Source organism: Didymella exigua (assembly GCF_010094145.1).
Source record: "Didymella exigua CBS 183.55 unplaced genomic scaffold M421scaffold_3, whole genome shotgun sequence".
Classification (NCBI taxonomy): domain Eukaryota; kingdom Fungi; phylum Ascomycota; class Dothideomycetes; order Pleosporales; family Didymellaceae; genus Didymella; species Didymella exigua.
Window position 1 is genome coordinate 1,184,452 of NW_022984777.1, and position 19,596 is coordinate 1,204,047.

The window sequence follows — 19,596 nt, forward strand, 5'->3', positions numbered from 1 at the left end:
CAGCGGAGCAGGAGCGACCGATGAGGGAGGGGCAGGTTGCGTCAACTGAAGGTCGACCTCATGATGGGATATGTGTGCAGGGCGGTGAAAAGTCGCGCGTTATACCCGTCCCTTGCACTTAAGCTTGTTCGGACGCCGCTGGTCGACAAGACGTGTTGCTCAGAAGCTGAGTTGTTGGCCCAGTCAGCAGCCAGGCCATGGTCAAAGTCATACAGCCAGTCCACATACAGCTAGTAAGATTGATGCAGCGTCAGGTGCGATTTGTTCATTGACACATACATCATCACTCTACTATTCTGCTCTGCACCCCTGGTCGCGGTGCTTTCTTCCCCTTCCACCGCTCTGCTTCTACACGTGCGGTGGCGGCATGGCCGTCAGCCGAGCTTTAAAGCCCTGTGCCCATCACCGCTCGAACCGTGAGCTGTCGCTCGATTATCCGCAGAAATGCTTTTCCATAATGCCGTAAACCCCCAACTCCAAGCCGGATGCTCTATCTCGATTTGGCCAAGGATATTCTCGAAGTGCCTCCCGTGTCGTTTCAACTCTCTAGTAAGTGCGAGCCAGGTTCCTGAGGTACCAGTCGACGAGCTTGCGGCCGACCTTGGCCTCGGAGACGTGGATGAGATCCTGCTTCGTATTAGTCACAACGCTCGATATGTCAGATAGGGTTGCACTTACACCCTCCATGGCGTAGTCGAGGTCCCCGGCGGAGATGACATCGCCCTCCAAAAGACCACCCTCAGTCCACCTGATCTGCCTGTTCCTCTGCTTGTTGACGAGCAACCAGCACCTCAGCTTCTCGGGCTCAACTTCAAGGAAACCAGCGAGCTTCTTCAGGTCCATGGTGGTGTACAGCTTCAGATAGCTCTTGACGGTGGGCGACATCATGTTGTTCTTGACCTCGTCCATGAAGATCCTGAGGTGGTGCTCAACGGGGTCGATGTTGACCTCCGGGTTGTCGAAGTCGGGCGGTGTGGGGCTGATGAACTTGGGGCAGGCGGTGCGGAACAGCTCCTCGAACAGGGGCAGCGACTCGGGGCCGCCGCGCTGCAGCTTGTTGAACTGCTCACCGTACTTCTCGCGGAGGGCGGTGTGGATGGTGTCGTCGAGCCTTGTGGGCTGGAAGGCGACGCAGATGGCGACGAGGGCGTACATCTGGTCGTTCTTCTTTGTGATGGAGTCGTACTGGGCGTTCTTCTGGAAGTTCTTGGTCCTCGAGACGTAGACGAGGATGTGGGAGAACATGCGGATGGCGTCGGTGTAGCGGCGCATCATCATGTAGGAGAAGCCAACGTAGTAGTAGGTGGTGAAGTGGGCGGCCATGACGCGGGCGAACTGGGCCTTCTTGTTGAGCTCGATGTCGTCGAGCGTCTTGAGGGCCAGGCTGAAGTCGCCCAGCAGGCAGTGCACGCGCAGGAGGCCGATGATGGAGAAGTAGCCCAGCATCTTGTACAAGGGCCGCTGGCCATAGTCGCCGGCGTACAGGTTCGAGTCCTCGCCGCGCTTCATGGCGGCCAGCTGCTCGTTGATCTGCGAGCGCTGGATCAGCGAGTACAGGACGTTGAGGACGCTGTAGCAGCCCCATGTGTTCGGGTTCTCGCGCAGCAGCTGCAGCTCTTCCTGGTTGTCGTTCTTGAGCGCGACCTTCTGGCGGTAGCTGCAGAAGCTGTTGAACTGGTAGATGAACTCGTCGATGACGTCCCAGGCCCAATAGTACTGCAGACGTTAGTGTCGCTCGCCTTGCGCGCCCGCCTCGCTGTGCGGCTTACATTTGGCACCTCCAGATCGACTGGCCCGTCCGAGTTGAGGATGTAGTGGAACAGGTTGCAGTAGTTGTCGTAGCTGGCAAACTTGGTCTCCAGCGTCGCCTGGAACTCGAGCGGCGTCGCGGCGGCCTGCAGCTGGGCGTGGATGTCCTGGTTGCTGCCGATCGAGGGCATGCGGTCGAGCTCCTCCATGCCGTCGTACTGCACCTGCTCGCCGCCCATGGGCTGCTCCTCGGCGTCGGAGCCGTAGTCGTTCCGGCTCATGCTTGCGATCGTGGGTGTGCGGCGTCGGGGCTGCTCGTTGTCGGCGGCGTCGTGATCGATGCTCGATGAGGCTCCCCCGCGCTGAGAATTCGATAATTCGCTGCCAAAGTGCGTGTTAGCGCCGAATTGCCCACTGACATTGTCTCCGCCGCACCAGCCAATCACACGGCGGCGGGCCTGTTGCACGCCCGAGTCGGGGCAAACTCACCACTAACGTCCTCTGCCTCAGTCTGTCGTGTTAGCAGGTCTGGCGAGCGCCCGACCGCCTGTGCCGTGCGCACGCGGGGACAGATCCTGCGTCTCCAGCTCGTCGTCGCATCAGAGCCACTCGGGGGCTCAGCGCGCGAGGCTAGGGCTGGCGGTCTTGACTGGTCCCGCCGCCTGAAAGGACCGCAGACTTAAAGCTACGACGGCTTCCACGGAGCTTCTGGAAGTGCATTCCCGCTGTCAGCTCGGTCAGAACCGTGGGCCCTGGTCTTTGTCTACGTGTGCTCTGAGTCTTATACTTCATCAACCATAAGCCCTATACTTGCTCTGCAGTGACAGCCATGACCTACACCATCCTCCTCTTCGTCACCAGGAAATCAAACACCTCGCCCGCCGAGTTCAAAGACCACTACGAAAACGTGCACATCCCCCTGGCCCAGCGACTATGTGCCGGAGACTGGCCCTTCAAGTTCACACGTCAATACCTCGCCCGCGTCACACGCAAAGGCTTCGGTGGGCCAGCCAACCCTGACAGGCCACCCCTACTGCTGCGAGGCGACGCCCAGGACATCGACTACGACTGCGTCAGCCAGATGGAGTTCGAGAGCGAGCACGCATTCCAGGCCTTCTACAAGAGAGTCTACGAGAAAGACGTGGCGGAAAAGCTGGCAGCAGACGAAACGCAGTTCCTCGAGCTGGGGAAAACGAGGGTCGTCGTGGTCGGCGAGACCATTTCGACCGAGCATGGAGTGACCCGGACTGTCAAGAACTGCATGCGCACTAACGACACGTCGGACAGCGAGGGCAGCCTGAGCGAGAAGAGCTGATGAGTTCGACAGTCGGCGTGGCGTTTCGCAGATTCTGTTTTGGCGTTGGGATTGGTCAATGGACCTTATTGCCGAGAAGGATTGTGGTGTAACTCTCGATGCTCGATGCTCGTTCACTACGGCGTCTCATTGGCGCACGCTGCATCAGTCATGACGATGGAGCCGAGTTCCTTCGGATCCGGGCATGTGCATTGATGACGGAGCTTTCCTGGCTAAATGGTACCACCCGGATTTCTTTTCCGTTAGGCTTGATGATATCCCAGGTTTGGAGGTGCCCGTTCCACTGCAGCGAGAGGTGTATTTTCCGGCCTCGTTTTGCTTGTTTTGATTATCGTACAGCATAGAGGATTTTTGATCGCTGTATCAAGCATAATTAATCTCATCAGGTGCCAGCCTGAGTACTTCAGATCCAACTTCGCTTTCCAGTTACGAAAAGGCCGGCTGCGAAGCCGAAATACTCGTGGCGTCACAGAGAATGTGCATATTGACACCGGTCACTTTGTAGTGTTCTTAGAGACCCAGGGTTCCTATCTGAGTACACAAAAGTCTAGTCTCTGCGAACCGGCTCGTCCCACGTCCCTTCGTTGTCTGCCGAGTGCGGGTTGTCCAACCTCGAGTGCCTATAGTCATAGTGCCAATCGCTCCTACTGATATCACTTCTGATCTGGTAATTGGCTTCTGCATCCTCCAGCGTCTGCAGGTCAAGATCAACTACGATCATGCCCTCAGCCGCACTGCCCAACTTCGCCAGAGGGCCCACGAAAGGTACTGTGACCTACTAGTTGTCAGCGTAGATACTTCATAGTCCTATAAAAAGCAACGCAAGCAAATACTGAAAGAAACAGCGATTGGATGCTCACCTGACTCAGCCCAGCATATCCCTTCCCCGGCGGCCCTCCCGCGTTCGCAAACACAATCGCACACGTGTTCTCAAACGCCCTCGCCGTTAATATACTATCCAAGAAGAGTGCTTCAGACGCTGGATTCCTCGCCAGACCCTCTTTGTTGCAATCATTCAGCGTCCAGAACGTAGGGATGATGATGATCTTTGCACCAGCAGCAATGAGCTCACGGAAGGCTTCTGGAAATGCAAGGTCCCAGCAGATTAGCATGCCAACCTTACCAATCGGCGTGTCGAAGACTTCGTGGGGGTGCGTGGTTGAGGAGGTAAGGTGGTCGCGTTCCGGACCCCTGACTGTGTCAGTATTATCGAAGCAGTGAAGCCACCGAAATCTCTAAAGAAACTTGAAGGATTCTGTGTAACAGACTCGGCATGGTAAGATCATAGCGAGGTACTTACCACAGGTTCTTCTTGACATACTTACCCGCAATCTTCCCGTCATTCCTGATGAAGTACGCAACGTTCAACAACCGATCTTCCTCTTTCTCCTCTCCCCTATGCCCCTCGACGATCGTTCCAGGCACAATACAGATCCCACATTCTTTCGCCAACTCTTGATATTTCTTCAAATACGTCTCCCATTGATCACACAGCCCCGCAAAAGACGGGTCTTTGGGCAACCAGTTGGTGAGATGGTACTCTGGTAGTACAACGAGCTCAGCGCCTTGAGTAGCGGCAGACCGAATGAAGTTAGCTGCTTGGTTAAAGTTGTGTTCCAAGTCAAGAGGCTACCGAGATAAGCGTGTAGTCATCATGATGTTGGGCGGCGGGAAAGCTACCTTCGGGTACAGCTGAACGACCGCGACTTTGATAGTAGATGCTGTCATCTTTTTGATTGGTATTGGTGCTCCGCTATTCGAAAGTTTAATGGTTCGTGAGGTTACATGGCTCTGTGAGGTGCACGGGGGTGAAGATATGCTAAGCTCGTTCAGTCAAAGCTAAGCTCCACTCAAACATGATTGGTCAGTACTGCGTAGCCAGTCTCAATCTCATTATGTTTTCCAGAGATCTACAGGATGAAGAGGTAACGAAAATCATTACCATAAGCCGAAGCCGTTCAGCCTGTAATCTTCGATAGCTTAGGAGAGAAAGTCGAATGAGCATGGGATATCTAGGTACTGAGGGTATCGATGCTCCTCAAATGCCATGCTGTAAGTAAGCCATACAAATCACCAAGCCGCCCTATGTACTACACCAAAGGGCTCCCAGACTGGGTACGAGAGTTTCATCAGAATGTTAGGTCCCAGTAAGCAGCGGCAGTGCTGGACCCTCTGAAAAGCTGGCATCACACGCCCACTGCTTTAACCTCGTTGTGAGTCGTGACGACCGCTGAGATGGTAGCTGTCGATGAATCGAGTTTCGATTAGAAGGTACATGGCTTCAAGCTACAGCCGCGCTGGCCCAATCATTGTGATTGAGAAGAATGCCATTGGACCCGAAGGACTCATTTGGTCCGTCTGAGTCGACCTCAGAGACTGTATCGAGAAGCGCGTAAGTGTTCGTCATTGAAAATGGTACTGACGGCATATGCATGACGGGTGCACGGGTCCTCATGCTAGGCTGTGGTAGTGCAGCGGCGCATTCGTCTGATGCCCAGTCGATACGCGTACCCTTGTATACCGTACGAGACATCATACAGGTCCTGGCAAACAGCGCGTTATGAACTGAGTTGGTTGAGATATGCGCGTCTCCGTTCTGGAAGTAGATATCGACCACAACGAGATTGTGAATGTGGTCAAGGTGATCTCGGATCTGCTCTTCGGTGAGCCTGCCGGCCACACCGCGCACGATGAGGTTTCTCGTTGCACCTCCAGCGATCTTGTTAGAGATGTGAGGTGGGACATGGAACTGACGATCAGCCCAGCGGAACTCCAGCTGTATCCCGGTCAGCTTTCAGTCGAACACCTCGTCCGAAGAATCATCAACACGTACACGCTTGGCATGCAGGTAGATGTCGTTCCGCTTGATGTATGCCAGGAAGTCCGCCGCACCCTCGACGAAAGACACAGTGGCTGATCGATCGTTGCGGATGAAGATGTCGAGCAATCTGCCTCCACGAATTACTCCAGCAATATCCTTGTGAGTAGTGCGTTCTGTGAGGTTGGTAATCAGAATGGTGCGCCGGTCATGCACTGGGATGCGCTGATGAACCCCGCGTCCTGGCTTGTAGCAATGTTCGTCGTCAGAGCAGTTATCGGCGCAAGAATCGGTCTGGTCGTTACTACATGCTCGGTGCAGTGTTCGTGGTTGGGGCAGGTCGATATGCTCACTACCGGTCTCGGTGTCGTCCGAGTCAGGCGGACTGTGATGCCTGTGAGGCGCTCTTACGGTGACAGGTACCGACTTGGACTTCACAAAGGCCCGTTCTGAGTTGTGATCGTATAGCCAATTGTCGTCAACGTTGGCCTCGGTTTCGCCAGCGAGAAGTGTGTTCAGTGTGTCCGTTTTCAGGCCTCCTCGAAATAGAGAAGTCTTGAGTAAGGCTAAGTGGCGGTCAGAATGATGTCGTTGCGAAATACTGGTCTCGACAGATGACTTTGCGTACCGTAGTCTCGGCTGCATTGTCGCTTTATATCCTGTCAGTGACTGGGCCAACAACGTGCAATGGAGAGACCAAGGCTGAGTAACAGGACGTGACAGCAAAGGACATACTAGGTAGCCATGCTCCTCTTTTGAGATGACAACATTGCTGAGCAGATCAGGAGTAAGCTCGAACTCATGTCCAGAAGTGTGCTGGCTAAGGTGAGTCTCTTTTAGTTATGGCTGCCTTCGGCGACTCACGAACTGGGCTCTGTCGATCTTTTCTTAGCAAATATGCAAAGTTGATTAGCATCACGTAGAGATTGCTTACCTTCTGAGGAGGGCATCGAAGTAGGCCCTGCCTATAGTGACGGTGCCCATGGTGAATAGGTTGAAGAACAAGCAGAAGGCCGAAAGTGGCTCTCTGTAAGGTGCATAAGAAGAGAAATTCACATAGAGTAGGCTCCAAGGCTAGTTCTGGCCGATTGTTTGGTCACTATCAGTCTGGGGAAGGAGCCTGGCGCACTGCAGCTGCGCCCCCACTTTGACAGGGAAGACGCGACGCGTCGAGAGGTTGTTTCCATCTCTGTTCGAACCAAAACAATCAATAAGACGGCAAATGGCAACCATGCTTTTCGCAACGTGATGTTTAGGTGTCGAATTTCTTGCGCATTTTTGACGCGTCTGAACCACTTGCCTCGACGTGGACCAGACGCGCTAACGACGAAGCTGTTCCTTCCGGGCCTAGTGTGATCTGCGCTTTCCCAAAGTTTTTGTGACGTGCCAATCACCCCAAGCTCATGGACTCCAATGACCCGAAATCGCAGCTGGTGAAGCAGTTCACCACGAGCGGTGGCGACAATGCCGGCTCGCTGTTTTCGCAATTCACTGGGAACCCCTTCTTCACAGCCGTACGATCGATTCTGTGCTGGCTCGCTGAGATGGAGTGTGCTCACAATAGCCACAGGGCTTTGGCCTCGCTGCGTTAGGCGTCGCTGCGCGAACGGGACAGAAAGGACTCCAGCATGGCGCCGCTTTCATACGGAGGCGAATGCTTATCGATCTCGAGATTACTCGCCACGACGATGCCTACCCGTGGCTCCTTCAATGGATGACAACGTATCACAGGGCGCAGATGAACGGCGCCCAACAGATGACAGGCGCATCGCCTGCGCCAAACGGCCTTCTTACGAAGTTATTTAACCGCATCGATCCACGCATGCACCATCTTCAGGTGCGAACCTCCGCGCCCCAGGACGGTCCCGCCCTCGCTGCGCACTTCTCCTTTGTGCCTGGTCCTGGGCGGCATTTTATGCGCTATAAGAATGCGTTTCTGCTGGTAGATCGCCAACGTACACGCGACGCTTTCGACATGCGAGACGGTACGCCGTTCGAAACGATCAGTCTGACAACCCTGTACAGCCACCGCGGCGTGTTCGAAGACATATTCGCTGAAGCGCATCAACTGTACCAGCAGTCACAAGAGGGCAAGACGGTCATCTACAATTCTATGGGTACTAGCTGGCAGCCGTTCGGCAACCCGAAGCGAAAGCGCCCGTTGGATTCAGTGGTTCTGGAGGCAGGCGTGAAAGAGAGAATTGTCGAAGACATGGAAGCGTTCATTTCCTCGCGCGCATGGTACCTTGATCGCGGGATACCGTACAGAAGAGGCTATCTGCTTTACGGTCCTCCGGGTACTGGGAAAAGCTCGTTCATTCAGGCTGTGGCCGGACATCTGGATTTCAACATTGCCATTCTGAACGTCAGCGAACGAGGTTTGACCGATGACCGCCTGAACCACCTGTTGACCAACGTGCCACGGCGGACTGTTGTGCTCCTCGAAGACGTGGACGTTGCGTTCATGAATCGCAAGACGCCAGGAGCAGATGGCTTTGCTAGCGCGTCTGTGACATTTTCCGGACTACTCAACGCTCTGGATGGTGTAGCTAGTGCTGAGGAGCGCATCATTTTCTTGACGACTAACCACGTCGAGAGACTGGACGAAGCCCTAGTGCGTCCTGGACGCGTCGACATGACCGTAAGACTTGGTGAGGCTACAGAGCATCAGATCGAGCAGCTGTGGGACCGATTCTACGCCGAGTTCGATGTCAGCGGTGAAGCGAAGCAGAGATTCATGACCAAGGTCAAGGAGCTAGGACTCGTGGACTCGGTGAGCACAGCAGCGCTGCAGGGTCTCTTTCTGTATAACAAGGACGATGTCGAGGGAGCCATCAGCATGGTCTCGGGCCTCACCGCTGGTCACAGTCGACGTGAAGGCCAGGTGGGCATCCCTGGACATGTAGATGTGAAATGAGCGGGGCTGAAGCATGCATGACATCACACCGGACTGTGTCACTACGCCTGGCCTTGTTCGCACGATTGTCTAGTGTACAATAACTGTACTTAGAAATGTTAGAGCGCTTTAAGCGACCTGCATGTCAAATTTTCTTCATCACAGGGCCCGAGGGGCAGGGTTGCGGCGCGTGGACCCAACAAATGTACGTGATGATGCGCAGCCGCTCCTCCCGCACTTTGTTTGAGGCCGACCGAACTGCACGGCTAGTTTTTCCACGATCACAATTCCCGCTCTATACGCGCGTCTTATTGGCTCATCACGCCCTAATTCTGAATCAAGCCTCGATTCCGCAAGTCAATCTAATCAGATCATCGAAAGGCTACGGACTTATCTGATCGTCTGATACCCTGACTTCGCACGAAACCCTTTTCGTGTGATACACCGGCGCAAAGTGCCACGCGCCCCTTGTGGCCAACGAACCCACATATATGGATGAAGAAGCGTCGTTCCCGCCGGTCGCTTCTTCGCCTGTTCTTCGTGCCACGAGCTACGACCCGGGCCTTTCCTCTCCCACTGGCAGCAGCTACGAGTTACATGACTACCGCCAAAAAGCAAGAAACATAGCCACAGCCGCATCAGATGACGAGCGCGATCTCTCAGCACAACCCACAGAGAGCTGTTCTCCGTCTCGTAAGAGAAGGATGTCGCGCGCGCCGCTGCTGGTGCGATCATCCCCGGCGCAGGGCACAGGTAAGCTAATGAATCATCTCGCATTCCGCGCTCGAGCCGCGCCCAGGCGTTGCACGATGGCTAGCAACGCGCGCTCTCACGATGGTGATGGACAACGGTATGCATTGAGTGGATACTAAGCATGTTATCTAGGGTCCTACGGAGGTTTACCGATACTCTCGTTGAGCCCTGATCAGTCTGACGAGGATCATGTGACTAGCGCCGCACGTCATGGAAAGAAGAAGGCGAAGAGCAGGCTCTCAAATGCCGTGTCGAACACATCCCTAAGAAGTAAGCATGGGCCAGCACGAAGCTCACCCATTCTTACCAATTCCACATCGAGGCGGAGATTGAGGGATGAAAGTGGTAGCAGCACGACGCTCAATGAAGAGCTCGGAGGACAGGAAGCCCACTTTGAAGCACGGTTCAACGCCAGCGCATTGGATCCCTCGATAACTGGAGCATCCCCTACTCTTGGGAGTACCAAGTCATCAGAAAGCAGCACCAATATCGATATCGACGACGACGGTGAAGACAATGATGATGTTTCTGACGGCGACTTACACGATCACAAAGGCAACCCCTCTGACAACTCTCCCTACGCCCAAGTTCGAGCGTCCGTCGCTGCCACCGACAACATAACCTTATCTATCGATACACCACGGATGTGGATCCTGTCCATGTTGTTTGCTATCGCTGGCTCTTCAACTAATTTGTTTTTCTCCCTAAGATACCCTAGCGTCAGCCTTACTCCTATTATTGCGTTATTGCTCGTTCACCCTCTTGGTCTGTTTTGGGATCAACTTCTCAAGCGACCAGATGATCCAGAAGAAACCTTCGTCGATGGCTGCCGAGCCAGCCTTGCTCTGCCGCTTAACACGCCTTGGACCCGCCGGTTCCGACTCTATCTGGCCAAAGGTAGCTGGAACGAGAAGGAGCACTGCTGTGTCTACGTCAGCAGCAACGTATCGTTTGGCTTTGCGTTTGCTACAGATGTCAGTGTACTGTATTGCACCTCTGTCTCGATGTACTGACCTAAGAACAGGTTATTGTCGAGCAAGTGAAGTTCTACCACCAAGACCTCGGTATCATGTACCAGGTTTTGCTTATCCTTTCGACTCAAATCCTTGGATACTCGCTTGCAGGGCTTACAAGACGATACCTCGTACGGCCCAGTGGCATGATTTGGCCAAGCACACTAGTCTCAACCGCTATGTTCACCGCATTGCATAAAGATGAAAACAAGCCGGCCGATGGATGGACTATCTCGCCTCGGAAGTTTTTCACGCGGGTGTTCTCTGGCTCTGTTGCATTTTATTTCCTGCCTGGTCTCCTCTTCCCTGCATTGAGTTACTTCAGCGTCATCACTTGGTTTGCACCGAAGAACATTATCATTGCCAATCTTGTAAGTTATACGCCAAACCCAGAATATTCACCCGCTGACCTCGTTAGTTTGGAGTATCATCCGGATTAGGCTTGTTTCCTGTGACATTTGACTGGGCACAGATTGCCTACATCGGTTCTCCGCTTGTGACACCATTTTGGGCTGCCCTCAATATCCTCGGTGGACTTGTGCTGGTCATGTGGATTGCTGCTCCTATTATGTGTATGTGTCTTGTAGTCTGGATACGGGCACCGCTCACTGACTTGTTGTAGACTATGCGAACGTCATGTACTCGTCTTACATGCCAATCCTCTCGGCCGCAGTTTGGGACAACACCGGTAAGCCGTATGATGTGAGCAAGATTCTGACCGATGACTTTCTGTTCGATGCGGAGGCGTACAAGGACTACAGCCGGGTGTTCCTCCCCATCACTTACGTGCTCAGCTACGCACTTCAATTCGCAGCTCTCACAGCCCTGCTATCGCACACAGCCCTCTGGCACGGCAAAGACATTTGGAGGCAGTGGAATCGTTCATGGGCAGAGATCCGCAAGGCACCTGCAAGCGACTATGAACCTCTCAACAGCCTATTCGAGGGCAACGGGCGCACCTCTCCGAATGCGTACCGCCACAGGAATAGCACAACTTCTGAGCCTGACATGGAAGACCTCCTGGATGCCGAGGACGTACACAATCGACTTATGCGAAGATACCCGGACGCGCCAATGACCTGGTATCTACTCACCGGTATTACCATGGCCGCTGTTGGCATGTATGTTGTTGAGTACTATCCAGTCCATCTCCCATGGTACGGCCTCCTGTTGGCCCTTGGCATCGGCGCAATCCTCTTCATACCGATCGGCATTGTGATGGCCATCACCAACCAGCAGAGCAGTATTTACCTCATTTGCCAATTGATCTGCGGTGGCGTGTTCCCTGGTCGACCCGTCGCGAACATGGTCTTCACAACGTTTGGGTATATCTCTTCGACCCAAGGTCTAAAGTTCGCTTCAGATCTCAAGCTTGGTCACTACATGAAGATCCCACCGAGGCTCCTTTTCAGACTCCAGCTCACAGTCACCATCGTCTCCAGTCTCACGCAGATTGGTGTACTGAACTGGATGTTGAACTATATCCCTGGTATCTGCACAACCGAAGCTATCAACGGATTCAACTGCCCCATCGCACGCGTACACTTCAACGGCAGCATACTTTGGGGTGTCGTAGGCCCTAAGCGCTTCTTCGGTCCCGGCGCCCTTTACCGACCGCTCGTCTGGGCTTTCCTTGTTGGTGCCGTATCGCCAGTCATCCTGTGGTACTTCGCCCGCAAGGATCGAAAATCCATCCTCCGAAAGGTCAATCTCGCCGTTGTATTTGGTAGTCTGAGCTGGATTCCACCCGCTACCGGTCTCAACTTTTCGGTCTGGGCGATTGTGTGCTACATATTCAACTACGAGATTCGCAACCGCAGGAAGAATTGGTGGAGGAAGTACAACATGATGTTGAGTGCTGCCCTGGACTCTGGATTAGCGTTCGGTGTCGTGGTTATTTTTTTCGGCATTGTGTTCCCCGGCTGGATGAAGGGGTTCAAGTGGTGGGGCACTGAGGTGTACAAGCAGGTATGTCCAACTACTTGCGCCATTTTTCATGCATCTGCTAACGAGCATAGGGCTGCGACTACACAGCGTGCTCCTATAAGAACGTACCAGAGGGATCGACCTTTGGACCGAGCGATTGGTAGTTCTGGATACTGCATTGCGCTGCTGGTTTTTGCATATGCATTGGATGGGCGTTCTGTTGTGCACAGTATCCAACAGTGGCGTTCGGTTCTGGATGTACCTATGATCACTAACAGCTCTGACCCAACAAATAGACTGCTTCATTTCTTCTTAACTACCGGTGAGGTATCCTGAATGGATGCGCTTCGGTATTGAGTACAAACTCGTCCAAGCTAATCTCGCTAGGATCGCTGAAAATCAGATAAAAGTATTTTAGCGTCTCGGCCAGCCAGAAGCTCTCCATACTGTCATAGGTCTCCACTGGCGTTTTCATGACGTTACTTATAGCTGCATTGCCAAACTCCGTTCGGGTAAGGTTGCTCACTGCTTCAAACATCCCCCAGGCGATGTCTTGATACTTCGACTCGCCGGTGATTCGGTACATGTACAACATCGACTCGATTGCTTCAGGTCTGAGAACGTAGCGTCCGTCGCCGACCTCGCTGAATGGACTTGAGCCAGCCGGCGCGGTGTACTCGCATACTGACAATGTAGAACATGCTGTCATCGAGAAGACTTCCGGCATGATACCATTTGGCGCATTCTTGTATGTCCATGCGCAGCCGTTGGAGAGCTTGCGGCCAACGTTGATATGAGTCGTGTTTTCGAACAAACGTCCTCCGAGGGCGAACATGCCACCAGCGAAGCACACAAGGTGCTGACCTTTGCTTTCCCTCTCACCGTTGACGTTACCACTGGCGATCAGGATGTCAGCTTTGTCGTGTGTCATGGGACGGAACATCGTATGTGTTATTGCAGTCGACATGGCATATTCGTACATCTTTTGATACTGCGTTGCTGGTCCCAGGCCGTTGAGCAGCTGGTACATCTTCGGCAAATACTCGTATGCAGAGTCTGCCATCGCACCGAGGCCGAAAAAACCATCGAAAGTCAAGTCTGGCTTCCGCATATTGACGCTGATGGGCCACATGCCTGGCAGCTTGGTCGAAGCTTGCTGTTCGTCAAGCACGTTCGTTACTCTCGAGATAGCGTCAAAATAGCGCATGTCGCCAGTGAGTTGAGAGAGGCGAGTGAACTCCACACTGGCAGAGGCGGCCTCAGCAATCAACATTGACTCTGCTGGAAGCTGTTCTTCTCCAAATACTGCTTTCTTGGGATTCCATCTTGAGACTGGCATTCTGTTTGGAGTGTCGAACGCGGCGTACGCCAAGTCTGCGACCTCGATGGCCTTGTTGAGAAGTCGAGCATCATGACATCCAGATACGTCGTAAGCTCCCAAGAAGCCACCAAGGTAGCGAATGATTGTTTCGAAGACGTTGATCTCGCCATCGATTTTGGGTCCGAAGTCGATCTTGGTAGCAGCATCGATGGCCTCTGCAAATTCTTGCTTTAGATCCATGATCCAGAGTGTGTCCAAGCTGTCAACTAGGGTAGCGCCCCAACTTCCAAAAGTATCTTTGGCTCCACCGGAGATAGGACCAAGTTCATCCTTTGTCCACGCGCGCTCTCTATAGTTATTCCAGCATCGCTTAAAAACTTCCCGTACGGCGTCTCTACGAGAGTCAATCCGTTCGTTGCTCTCTTTGGGTACTGACTTGAAGTTGTATTGCACAGAAGGCCTGGGCGACGGTTTTCCTGAAGGTAGTTGAGAGTACTGCTCAATTGGGTGATGGCTCTTGACAGTCCTCCAGTTGAATCGGCCTTGTGTGTCTGGAGTCAGTGCCGGAGATGGTGGTATTTTGGGGCAGAGATGTGACTTGTATCCTGTCGTGGAGGGAGGAGAAGTAGTGTGTTCATTGGTCGGGAAGCTCAAATCCGCAGATGGTACGAAGCGAGCAGAGAGTGGAGCTATCGTTACGAGAAAGATGATGGCGGCGATGATGGACATAGGCCATCTGTATCTTCTGAGAAACATATCGAACTTTCCGAACATTAAGATGTGGTGTCAGAATGTTAGGAGCTCGCCATGGACATGTGTTGGAGGTGTCGCGCCGAGCACGGGTCAGCCTGATCTTACACGGCGCTTACAGTAGCAATCTTTGACCCATGCACGTACCCTGACAATAATCCGCGCCGCAATCCTTCGTTTGAGAGTTCGCAAGGATTTCGCAACATAATTGATCCATGCACCCGATGTCACATCATAGCAGGTGTGTTGGCCGCCGAATCAATCTCGATGAAGCGCGCAAGTCCCATAACGATTGCGCCGCCAGCCTCGAAATTAAACGACGCACCTCCTGCATATGCATCCATTATGTCGGAATTGTGGCCCTTCAGCCTCGTTATAGCCCAATGCGCCCCTTATCCACAGCCTTCCTTCGCTCGAAGGGTGACCTGGCGGCGCAACTTCTCTCACCACCGTAGTACGCCTTCAGTGGTGGAGCCCCATGAAAGGTAGAAATGCACCTTCCACTCGTCCTGACTTTCGTCTTCTTTTCTTTGCAAACATGGTGTCAGACCGTGCAGGATGATTGGACTGCACCGGCAGCTCCCGATGGCTCTACCCCTCTGCAGAGTGGAACCAAGTTCACCCTCCTTTGGAAGCCAGCTCTTCAGAACAACTTTGCGACTTACTGTCCTCTGTGCGATACTGCGAAGCTTGATCTTTGGATCACAAACTTTAATGGGACCAAGTACACCTCCAAGATCGGACGTGAGTCAAGCACACACGCTTGCACAACACGGCAAAGACTAACATTGCGTCCAGGCGGTATCGATCTTTTCACGGCTACGTCTTACGACTGGAATGTCAACATTGCTTCGACCGCGTTTTCGGAGAATGCCTTCTGGGTATTCCGCTTCACTTTCTTCGACTCCGTGGATCCGTACTCACAACAGATCTCGTCGCCCGGATTCAAGATCAGTGGTCTTGTGAAGGCCTCCAGTACAACTGTAGCGCAGTCGAGTAGTTAGTCTACCATCTGTCTAACCTGCTCGTTGTCAAGCTCATTGCGTCCGCAGGTTCAACATCTGACGTCCCAGCGTCTTCAAGCTTCGCCGCCACTTTTACAAGCGCGGTCCCTTCCAACTCCATGTCCAGCACTACAACTCCTTCGGAACCAACATCTACTCCCGATACAACATCGAGAAGCAACACTTGGATTGCTGGCGTTGTTGCTGGCCCAATCGTCGGTATAGCTCTTGGTGCTGCGCTCATGTGGTATTGCTTACGCAGACGGAAGGAGGACAATGCGCAACAAATTCAGGGAAACACGAAAAGGAATCAGCGGGGTTGTAACTCACAGTACACATCTACCGAGAATGCGAAGAATATGTACTCTCAGACGATTGCGAGCGCCCGTCACCCATGGCAGCAAGAAGTCCATAGCCAGTACGTAGCGGAGGCCCCAGCTCACTCAATTCCTGCACCACCTGCGGAGCTGTGGCAAGGTAACTATAGGTCGTAGGCCCGGTGCTCGAGGAACAAGAATCAAAGAGCGCGTTGCGCCCGCGATGGATAGTAGCATGATTGTAGTAGAACCAAACACATCTATGTTATAAATACAATATAATAGCTTCTGCTTCTAGCTCCGCGCTACTTGCACGCTTCATAAGTAGTATATCAATATCCTAGCATAGATCTTACCTTCCCCTAGGCGCAACTATGTAATGGTAATTGTTTCTATTACTTTCTTGTCACATTGCTAATGCAACACTAGAAGGCTCATACGTACTACCTTGGTACTAATCTCCCTAAGCATATGCCTCTCTAAAGGATTATTATAGTTAGTATACGTGTCTGAATCTCTATTGTATTCTGATTATAATGCTCACATAATAGCACACTACGTAGGAGTCTAACAACTGTTAGGTTCAGCCGGCAAGTGGCCACAGGCCACCTCTGACCTAATGGGATGACGATAATATGTACTGTTTTGGCCACGTGTGTGAGGGTTGAATGTGGGTAGGAATCAGAGTATAGGTAATAGTGGTATTGAGACGAAACCTTACAGATTAACTATGGATCAGGAGGAATTGATATACCTCAGGGTACGTGATCTATCCGGAGCCTCTCTGGTAGCTCCCCGGCATGGGCCCTCAGGCCTAGGTTGGGTGAGCGGATGGAAACACCCCTGGCAACATGCGTACTATCTGAGCGAATATTGATACCATTTCAGTTGTCCTGGCCAGGTAGGCTGGAGGTTAGTCAGTCTTGACAACAACAGCCTAGAAGAATTAGTCCTGAAAAAAAGATAAAGGACTTGTTCTATTAGAGGGATAGCTGCTGTTTACTGTACATTCCCCCTGCGGAGGTAGTAATTCTATGCAGCGACACATCAAAAGACGGAGAACATTGCCTCAAGTAAATATTAGCCCTGAAGTAAGATAAATCGATGATCTTTACGTTTAATGGTCCATCTTGTATTTGTCGAAACTACTAAGCACGTGGCTAGTTGTTCGAACCAACTACCTAACCAATTTACTCATGCCTCTGGCACTCTAAGCGAACAAACATTGACAGGGTGTAGCTCGGTCGATGGCCCACTCAAATCCAATAGAGGTCGGAACAGTCCGCTACACAGTCGTGCGTTAGACTTGTGGACTAATGTTGCGTGCAATAGGATCTGTACTTACACAACATGTTGCACACACTCCTGAAGAGATTGCATTGCTTTTGCAGAAATTGAAGCAAGCTTCAGTTGAATCTCCTGCTGGACAACTCTGCCTCTTCTCAACCTGGTCTTTGCTGTCCCCTATATCACTGCCGTAGTCTTCAACTGCCTCACTTTCGTTCACACGGCTAACGCACGACTATAGAAAAGTATTAGACCCACGCCGGTTTTGTTTGGTTCGACAAATCACCTGATGCCTATCCCACCCGCTGCCGCTGTGTCTTCTAGCCAGTGTGCCTTAGAGTTAGTGAATTGGTACATTGATTAGTTCTAATAACTGATCACGTGGTTAGTATTTTCAACAACTACAAAAGCTAAATCACTTAACTTAGAAGTTACCGGCTTGTTGTACAATAGAGGCCCATGTTTACTCTTATAGTATGGGTGCACAGATGCCTTAGTCCTGCAAAGAGTCTAATATACCTCACGGGCGATCAAATTACCGATCGAACTAATTACTTTTGCCAGGACCATAACTAATCAAGACAAACTGCTACACACGAAGTGACTGAAGCCGACCCACTCAGATCGAACATGTGACATCGTACCAAAGTGTTGGGTTATTCGGGTTAGGAGTAAAAGCCTGGCCGAAGGTGGGCGCAGTGAAGCCAAGTGAGAGTGTGCAAAGTCTACTTGCTGGGTTCAGACCATAGACACGACAGCTACGACCACCGGCAGTCCAGGTCTGAAATCTGGTCCTGCAAGAATCCTGGGTCTGCCGAGCGATATTGGTATAGGTAAAGGTAACTCTAGGCCCCGTCTGACCATTTACACCGCATGTAGGTTGCGGCGCAGGGGTAGGGGTGGGTGTCGGTGTAGGTGGAGGAGTAGGTGGAGGAGTGGGGGCCAGTGTTGGCGTGGGCGTTAGCGTAGTGGTCGAGCTACTAGTGGAAGTTGAAGTAGTGGCAGAACCCGATGTAGAGGTGGAGCTGATCGTGCTACGGGGAGAGATGACAGTCGTCGATGTCGCGGTCAAGGCGAAGAGGTTGAGGTCGTTGCTGAACTGCTCGGTCGGACAACGACAACGGCTTTTTTTGATCAGCAAACTTTCGTACAGATGACTTGTTTTACTCACTATCGACACCTTCATTCGCAGAGGCGCCGTTCTTCGTGTCTTTGAGATAACAACGGCCCGCACCTTTGCCACCGACACACGACGCGAATAAACACTGTGCATTGCTTACACAAGACTGCGTGCAGGCCCCAAGACTTGCTGCATACTCATTGGTGAAGTCACCTCCATAGAAGTCGACTCCACACGCAAGAGTCAAAGTACGTAAGCCATCAGTGTATGAGCAGCCGTCATTCTTCGGGCAGGTGAAGCTGGCAGGACATGTCTTCGGATCATCTGGTGCTGGAGCAGGTGTTGTCGGGGCCTCCCTAGAGACTACAGCTACTCCGATTACGTTGGGACTAGAAACAGAGTCAATCGAGCGTCGATCACAAATGTCAGAAGCCATACTTGGGCTGAGCTGCGGTAAGCGTGCTCTAATGTAGCAGTTACCATTCACGTAGCTTGCTGCTTTGCATCCTGTAATTGTGGAGCAAGCCCTCATGCAACCCGCTAATGTGGAGGTCTGAGTTGTGGTAAGCACTGAGATCAAGACATTTGATCTGAGGGCAACGCATGCTTACTTTTACCAATTGCAAATCTCCGCCGTAATAGTCGGTCGCACAGCTGACTTGAAGGGTGACCCCGTTCGATGCGAGGGAACATTGATCGTCCTGAGGGCACGAAGGTGACGCTGGGCAGGCTGTTGCAGAGGCTCACAATGCAAGCGCAAAAGCGCGAAATGCAGGCGCCATTGTGAATCGTAGACTTCTAAAGAATGGGTCCTTTCGAGCAAGACCGGCTGACAAGGAGGAGCAGAACACTTGACAGCTCTTTTATACGTTCAAACGTTCTTTAAGGGGCTCAGCGCGCGAGCTTGACTTTACTCAACGAGAAAGCATGTGCAGTCAGTAGCACTTCGCCCAGCGTCGTGGCGCGTCCATTCTGGAATTTTTTGTGGCATTTCAGCTTCAAACTTTCAGCCTTGCAATACTTATCCCGTCTATGGCTTACCCTTGTGCTGTAACCGAGGCAGCATGACAAATTTGGTCTATGCGTTTCTGGAAAGCGCATCGTTGATCAGCAGCATCGTGTGTATGCGGCTAGCGTTGAGAGTGGGATGCAGTATTCGGGCTCAGCCAGGGGTTCCGCCTCAGCCCGGAACGATTTTTGGGTTAGTGGTGTGGTCCACGTGTACGGCTAGAGCGTGATCGACCATGGGCGCACCCGAAATCTAGACGTTCGGTAGGTGTTGATGGATTATAGCGCAACGTTGTGTTGCGACGGGTTCGTAGAGTAT

General features: G+C 52.5%; 8 protein-coding genes across 8 annotated transcripts; 4 read left to right on the plus strand and 4 right to left on the minus strand.

Moving 5' to 3' along the window:
* Positions 1-221: 221 nt before the first annotated feature.
* M421DRAFT_254314 (eukaryotic translation initiation factor 3) lies at positions 222-2,392 on the minus strand. Its single transcript, XM_033588632.1, has 4 exons — positions 2,239-2,392; positions 1,770-2,130; positions 679-1,716; positions 222-627 (listed from the first exon to the last, which is right to left on the minus strand). Exons 2-4 carry the CDS (start codon positions 2,028-2,030, stop codon positions 547-549), a joined length of 1,380 nt encoding a protein of 459 aa, XP_033453239.1. The 5' UTR covers positions 2,031-2,130; positions 2,239-2,392; the 3' UTR covers positions 222-546.
* Positions 2,246-3,473, plus strand: M421DRAFT_416590 (uncharacterized protein). The gene has a single exon (XM_033591125.1). The coding sequence runs from the start codon at positions 2,579-2,581 to the stop codon at positions 3,062-3,064; it is 486 nt and encodes a 161-aa protein (XP_033453240.1). The 5' UTR covers positions 2,246-2,578; the 3' UTR covers positions 3,065-3,473.
* A 79-nt stretch (positions 3,474-3,552) lies between these two features.
* Positions 3,553-4,831, minus strand: M421DRAFT_416591 (carbon-nitrogen hydrolase). The gene is made up of 4 exons (XM_033591126.1): positions 4,745-4,831; positions 4,365-4,693; positions 3,925-4,255; positions 3,553-3,839 (listed from the first exon to the last, which is right to left on the minus strand). The coding sequence occupies exons 1-4, from the start codon at positions 4,790-4,792 to the stop codon at positions 3,612-3,614; spliced, it is 936 nt and encodes a 311-aa protein (XP_033453241.1). The 5' UTR covers positions 4,793-4,831; the 3' UTR covers positions 3,553-3,611.
* A 514-nt stretch (positions 4,832-5,345) lies between these two features.
* M421DRAFT_1566 (uncharacterized protein) lies at positions 5,346-6,866 on the minus strand (the record flags this gene model as incomplete). The annotated part of the gene is made up of 6 exons (XM_033587623.1): positions 5,346-5,840; positions 5,898-6,448; positions 6,511-6,532; positions 6,618-6,698; positions 6,747-6,756; positions 6,817-6,866. 6 exons carry the CDS (start codon positions 6,864-6,866, stop codon positions 5,346-5,348), a joined length of 1,209 nt encoding a protein of 402 aa, XP_033453242.1.
* Positions 6,867-7,332: 466 nt separating this feature from the next.
* M421DRAFT_416594 (26S protease regulatory subunit 8) lies at positions 7,333-8,966 on the plus strand. The gene has a single exon (XM_033591127.1). It carries the CDS (start codon positions 7,537-7,539, stop codon positions 8,797-8,799), a length of 1,263 nt encoding a protein of 420 aa, XP_033453243.1. The 5' UTR covers positions 7,333-7,536; the 3' UTR covers positions 8,800-8,966.
* Positions 8,967-9,039: 73 nt separating this feature from the next.
* On the plus strand, positions 9,040-12,896 carry M421DRAFT_416595 (OPT-domain-containing protein). The gene is made up of 6 exons (XM_033591128.1): positions 9,040-9,531; positions 9,664-10,505; positions 10,556-10,915; positions 10,963-11,116; positions 11,167-12,512; positions 12,563-12,896. The coding sequence occupies exons 1-6, from the start codon at positions 9,270-9,272 to the stop codon at positions 12,632-12,634; spliced, it is 3,036 nt and encodes a 1,011-aa protein (XP_033453244.1). The 5' UTR covers positions 9,040-9,269; the 3' UTR covers positions 12,635-12,896.
* On the minus strand, positions 12,787-14,885 carry M421DRAFT_98151 (glycoside hydrolase family 47 protein; the record flags this gene model as incomplete). Its single annotated transcript, XM_033598580.1, has 2 exons — positions 12,787-14,396; positions 14,867-14,885. 2 exons carry the CDS (start codon positions 14,883-14,885, stop codon positions 12,787-12,789), a joined length of 1,629 nt encoding a protein of 542 aa, XP_033453245.1.
* Positions 14,788-16,155, plus strand: M421DRAFT_416596 (uncharacterized protein). The gene is made up of 3 exons (XM_033591129.1): positions 14,788-15,285; positions 15,340-15,540; positions 15,594-16,155. Exons 1-3 carry the CDS (start codon positions 15,033-15,035, stop codon positions 16,037-16,039), a joined length of 900 nt encoding a protein of 299 aa, XP_033453246.1. The 5' UTR covers positions 14,788-15,032; the 3' UTR covers positions 16,040-16,155.
* The last annotated feature ends 3,441 nt before the right edge of the window (positions 16,156-19,596 follow it).

Coding starts and splice junctions, on each gene's coding strand:
- M421DRAFT_254314 (XM_033588632.1), bottom strand. CDS start 2,030: ATGAGCCGGAACGACTACGGCTCCGACGCCGAGGAGCAGCCCATGGGC. Junction 1,717..1,769: donor TCGATCTGGAGGTGCCAAAT/GTAAGCCGCACA, acceptor TAACGTCTGCAG/TACTATTGGGCCTGGGACGT. Junction 628..678: donor TCGACTACGCCATGGAGGGT/GTAAGTGCAACC, acceptor AATACGAAGCAG/GATCTCATCCACGTCTCCGA.
- M421DRAFT_416594 (XM_033591127.1), top strand. CDS start 7,537: ATGCTTATCGATCTCGAGATTACTCGCCACGACGATGCCTACCCGTGG.
- M421DRAFT_416595 (XM_033591128.1), top strand. CDS start 9,270: ATGGATGAAGAAGCGTCGTTCCCGCCGGTCGCTTCTTCGCCTGTTCTT. Junction 9,532..9,663: donor ATCCCCGGCGCAGGGCACAG/GTAAGCTAATGA, acceptor CATGTTATCTAG/GGTCCTACGGAGGTTTACCG. Junction 10,916..10,962: donor ACATTATCATTGCCAATCTT/GTAAGTTATACG, acceptor TGACCTCGTTAG/TTTGGAGTATCATCCGGATT.
- M421DRAFT_416591 (XM_033591126.1), bottom strand. CDS start 4,792: ATGACAGCATCTACTATCAAAGTCGCGGTCGTTCAGCTGTACCCGAAG. Junction 4,694..4,744: donor TCGTTCAGCTGTACCCGAAG/GTAGCTTTCCCG, acceptor TTATCTCGGTAG/CCTCTTGACTTGGAACACAA. Junction 3,840..3,924: donor GATATGCTGGGCTGAGTCAG/GTGAGCATCCAA, acceptor GACAACTAGTAG/GTCACAGTACCTTTCGTGGG.
- M421DRAFT_416590 (XM_033591125.1), top strand. CDS start 2,579: ATGACCTACACCATCCTCCTCTTCGTCACCAGGAAATCAAACACCTCG.
- M421DRAFT_416596 (XM_033591129.1), top strand. CDS start 15,033: ATGCACCTTCCACTCGTCCTGACTTTCGTCTTCTTTTCTTTGCAAACA. Junction 15,286..15,339: donor GTACACCTCCAAGATCGGAC/GTGAGTCAAGCA, acceptor CATTGCGTCCAG/GCGGTATCGATCTTTTCACG. Junction 15,541..15,593: donor AACTGTAGCGCAGTCGAGTA/GTTAGTCTACCA, acceptor TTGCGTCCGCAG/GTTCAACATCTGACGTCCCA.